The sequence below is a fragment of the Antrostomus carolinensis genome, unplaced genomic scaffold (assembly GCF_000700745.2).
Source record: "Antrostomus carolinensis isolate BGI_N321 unplaced genomic scaffold, ASM70074v2 scaffold42906, whole genome shotgun sequence".
Classification (NCBI taxonomy): Eukaryota; Metazoa; Chordata; class Aves; order Caprimulgiformes; family Caprimulgidae; genus Antrostomus; species Antrostomus carolinensis.
Genome location: NW_010323356.1, coordinates 29,177 through 34,211, shown reverse-complemented (window position 1 = coordinate 34,211; position 5,035 = coordinate 29,177). Strand labels below are relative to the sequence as shown.

General features: G+C 38.8%; 1 protein-coding gene across 1 annotated transcript in view; it reads left to right on the top strand.

Annotated features, from left to right (window-relative positions):
• The first annotated feature begins 205 nt into the window (after positions 1–205).
• The window catches only part of UBE2L3 (ubiquitin conjugating enzyme E2 L3), a 16,290-nt gene continuing 11,460 nt past the window's right edge, over positions 206–5,035 (top strand). Inside the window, exon 1 of the mRNA XM_010170557.2 lies at positions 206–247. Coding sequence (XP_010168859.2) covers positions 206–247 — 42 coding nt within the window. The remainder of the gene's footprint in view (positions 248–5,035) is intronic.

Below are 5,035 nucleotides of genomic sequence, written 5' to 3'. Positions count from 1 at the left end.
TCCCCGGCCCTGCCCGCGGGGAGGGCTCGGCCGGGCGGCGGGGAAGCGCCCTCCTCCCTCCCCGCGGGTGGGGGTTCTCCGCGCCCCCCGCCCGTTCCTCGGGGAGGAACCTTCCCCAAACGCCCAGGGATGAAATAATTTCGTTTTCGTGGTTTCGGAGAGTAACCTCTTCCTTGTATGAGTAAGAGGTTTATCACACTGAAATATGGACCTGGGTTCAGAAGTTTCCTCATTCACTGTAGACGTGGTAATGTTTTTGTCTTTGCTCTATTTGTTCTAAAGTGTGGATGATACTTGTAAATGTAAACTCTGCCTCCGTTGGGTTTTAACCAAGAGTACTCAGAGCTTATTGTAAAATACTGCTTGGGATCATGTTTCTCATAATTTTACTTGAGAAGTAGGGCACTTCTTAGAAAGAAAACGATAACCACTGCCCTCGAAGCACACAAGTTTATTTTATGTGTGGTGTGTAATTGCTAATTAACATCACAAACTGTATGCAGTGGGGTTTGCCGAGGACACACGTACATAGTGGCGCATAAAATTTAGTCGTCTATAAAATGCTATAGCAGTGCCCTACGGTATTTGCATGCAGAGTGCCCAGAATGTAAATCAATGCACTTTACAGGCTGATCCTGTGAAACGTAAGGGAAAGACCCTGTAACTGTTAAATGATGTTTTAGCCTGTAGAGCACCACATAACCACGCACTAGGATTTGACAGATACATGGGTGGTTCTGTTAAACTTAATCTTCTAATATAATTTTTGCAGCTGGCTTCAAGGATCTGGATGCCTAATAGGGCTGGGATTTCACTAGGATGTGTAGATGGCAGGTTTTGAAGTTGCATTTCCTTAATTGTGCAGATATGTTATTAACAATTATAACTTGATTATTTTTGAAGAAACCAATAGCTCAGCAGTGCTTTCATGAGGCCAGTTTTGTTGTTTTAAATGTGCTATGGAGCGATCAAAAATTAAATAGTAAAAACACAATTAAATACATTGTGTGCAGAGTCATTCATAGATATTAAATCAGTAGGCATAAGCCTGTAATTGTCCTTAAGGATCCTATGAGATTACATTTGGGTTTTTTACTTCATTTTTGATAGCCATTATGTTTTGTCATGGCTTTAGTATCATAATATCTCTTTTGCTTTCTACTCAGATAAGGTTCCCCTTGGTTTCAGATAGTAAACAGCCATTTAATTTTATCTTTTTCTAAGGTAGCTTTTCTACCTGTTCTGAAAAAATCCATTAACTGTTGAAAAGCACATCTCTACTACTCTGATAGGAAAAAATATATTTCCAATTACTTTTTATTTTTAAATTGGAACATACAAATCTGAAAGACAAGAAAAAATTATCTTAATAATCTGCAGTGCCTCTTGCTTTTAACCCCCCCGCCGCAGTTCCACTAGACTTGTAAAACATTCATTAGTACTTTAATCTTTCACTAAAAAGCCATAAAATGTTTTTTGACAACATGACCTCCTTTTCTGGAAAAGTGGTGTGGCAGTTGCTTTTCAGAGTGAGTGGTGTAGGAAGGAAGGAGACAGTGATAACTTCCCCCTTGCTTTTTTACTTTTGTTTTTATTGCCTGACGTTTGTGGGTTGTGCAGGTTTTGTGGGGGTTTCTCTATGCCATCTCAAGAGCTGTGAGATGCTGTATTGCACAACTTGTAAAGGCTGTTTAATAAGTGGCTGCTCTTGTGCCTTTTGGAGCGTCAGGTCAGTCCAAACAGCTTTGAGTTTTGCCATTCATCTCAGAAGGAACAAAGTAGAGCTCTCGTACAGATGATGTAATCTGGATTGCTGCAGCATGATGTTTTGAAGGCCAAACTCAGATGTGTACAACCTAGTACCATTATTTAAGTTCCAAATTCACAGATCTACTTTTAAAAGTCTTTCACTGCTGGAGTTTTGCAATATAGAAGAGTCTGTGGTGTGTCTTTCTTGTGGTCATAGAATGAGGAGTGATTATCACTGAAGGAAACAGAGTTTTTCAGTGTGTCACTCAATTATGTTTAAAAACACAATAAGCATGAACTGTCTTCTCTTTAAGCTAAATATCAAGTTGTCTTCGGTAAGTGAGAATAAACTTTGAACCTTTTATATAGGCCCCATGAAATAAAGCAATTCCTGTTTCCTTAAGGTCTTGCCAACATTTTGAAGTGCTGCATTTTTTCTGGCCTTGAGTCATGCATCATAGTTATTCATATTAATCACAGTGTCTCAAAGAGGCTGGATGTAGTAAGTCCATAATAACGTGATGTCTGCCTGTAGAAAACTGGGAGCATGAGTATAGTTTCCACCTTCCAGGTAGAAATAGATGTCCTTTTTAGACTGTGAAAACCATTTCTGTCTTCAATTTGCAAACCTCCTTGTGAAATTTTGCTACTGTACTTGTACAGTTCAAGTTTAAACATCAAGTCAAGTTATAACACGAATAAGATTGTCTTGTTCTCTCAGGCTCTGTTTGAGCAAACTGCATTTCCTAGCCCAGGGACCTTAGTTATGGCCTATTTTTGCAGAGCTTTATACCATCAAATAGTCTAGCTGGAGTTTTCTCTACTAATTTACGAAAAATCAGTGGAAGTGTGCCCTTCCTAGGAGCACACCTAGGACAGCAAAAAGTGAAATAAACACAGTTAATGAATCATATTCTAGCAACATCTGAGGTGCAGTTTTGATCTATGAGCCACCATTACACCTCTTCAAAGAGTCCCAGTTGTCAGATCTTGACTGCTCGTGCAATGTGAGAGGTGGGAATGAAGCAGTCTTTGTCAAGGATATGTCATTACGGACAATCTCTCGGGGTAAAAACGGGCAAATATGGAGTAACTGTATTTAGGAAAGGATCTAAGGCTCCTCTTTTAAGGGAGCTACTTTGCTTCACAACCCATCATTGTAAAAACCAAGTTGTCCCCAAACATGTATGATTGGGAACATAGATCTCCTAGAGGCATGCCAGAGATTTCAATGAAATGCTTTTTGCAGTTGCCGCCCACTAATGTAAAACAAATCTCCATGTGAGATCCGTAGCTAAACGCTCTGTGGAGAGGTGGTGGGTAGTTGCAAAGGGAAGGCTATTTTGGTGCTGGATAGTCATAGTACTTACTTGGTGGTGTAGTACCATGTGGTGCTGAGATGTAGGCTGTTGTAGGTAGTGTTTGGGAAGGCTGTCCTGTCCCGTGTGTGGAGCTACTCCTTTCTGTGTTGATCTGCAATACGATCGAGCCAAGTGTCTGGAAGATCTGCACTTTTGTTTCCTGGTTTTCAGATGTTCAAAAGTATCTTTAGTATTAAAAATCTAAAATAGATTTAAAGAGTAAGTAACACCTCACATGTGAAGTGAGGTATGTAGGCAATTACTTGAATCTTACTGTTTTTACTGTGCCTCCGTAATTGCGTAGTCAAACATTTATGCAACTGTTGAACACCGTGATAAAATACAAACACAAGGCCACACCCAGGTAGATGGCCTGCAATCTCCAGTGTGCTGTGGTCTTGTAAACACCATAGCCCTTCCAAATAAAGGGGCTTTAAACAACTTTGATAACTGAAAAACAATTCTAAATTGATCCAGACACCAGGTCTCAGTAACAAGGGAAATGTGGTTTTGAGCATTGTACGATTGTCCTTATGCAGAAGTGAGAATACTGATTGATTTTCCCCTTTTGAAACTGAGAATTGACAAAGGGATTTTTAATCAAATGAAAATACCTTGCCAAAAAGTAGAATTACTCAGTAAATAAAAGGCATGTGTATATACAGGCTTGTAATGTTGTAGTGGAAAGTTAATGAGAGCTAGAATCTGTTTGGGTTTTTAGTAGGTTTTTTTGAAATTATATTTTCTTTTAAGGGTTTTAACACTTCTCTGTAGTGTATGAGATTCAGAAAGTAAAACTGGCCAGTTCCTTACCAGTGTCTTGGAGCCTGTCCTTGTCACACTTCTTTTAGAGAATTCATTCATAAACTGGTAAACATACATTGTAAACAGTAGAGAAACATGGTTTAGAGTTATTTTGGTAGACTTTTTGTTTTTCTTTGTGTGTTTAATAGCATTTTTGGCTTGATGCAGAACTTACTGAAGTCAGTATGAGAGCTCTTACACTTATTACCATGTTCTTAGACTGCACTCTTACAAGAGTCTTTGTCTTCACTGCATTTTCCTGTCTGGCGTGGTTTGGGGTTTGGTTTTTGTTGTTGTTGTTTTTTTAGAGATTTGTTGTTGTTGTTTTTTTAGAGAAGACCCAAAACTTGAAGATGCATAGGCAAGCAGTTGCAAGGTTTTTAAAAGACTTAGTGTGTTTTAAGCTGATGCCACCTACTTTTTAATCTCTAGCATATAATTTTTGTTTTGAACAGCACAAAATATTTACACAATACTGAAAATAAAAATTATAACTCCTTATTGATGTTATATAACAGGTAGTATGTGCTTTTATGACTCCCTTCAGCACTATACTTGATAATCAGGTGCTACCTCTGAAACAGCGTTTTCTCCTTTTCATGTGCTGTGCGTGACACTTTCTCTCAACATATCCAAACTGCAAACATCACTTCGAGAGAGCCCCATGAAATAAGAAGACACTTCTGTTTTGCAGATGGGAAAACCAATGCAGCAAGGTCACGCGCAGGGCTGATAACAGAGTGGGGAATGAAAGACTGATTGAAATTTATCCTGCAGTCTTCTAACCTTTAGTTACGCTCCTCCTGTGCTCCTTTAATGATGTTACTTGACAAAATTAAGGGGTGGAGGACAAGAAAAGGAATTAATCTATTTACTGTCTGCCTAGGCTCTTAAGTATTATTTTGAAATAAGTATCTGGACTATATCCTTTTACCTCATAAAGTAATCTTTGTCCCTTTGGAGTTGCTCAAGTCCATATTAAATGCAGTTATTAACTTCTAGTCTGTGCTGTTTGAAAATATTTAGTAGTTCATTCAGTTTTTTAACAGTACATTTATCTGTAGTTGTGTCTGCCTCTGTAGCTCCAAGGCAGTTAGAGCTTTATTATGGGTCTTGGCAGT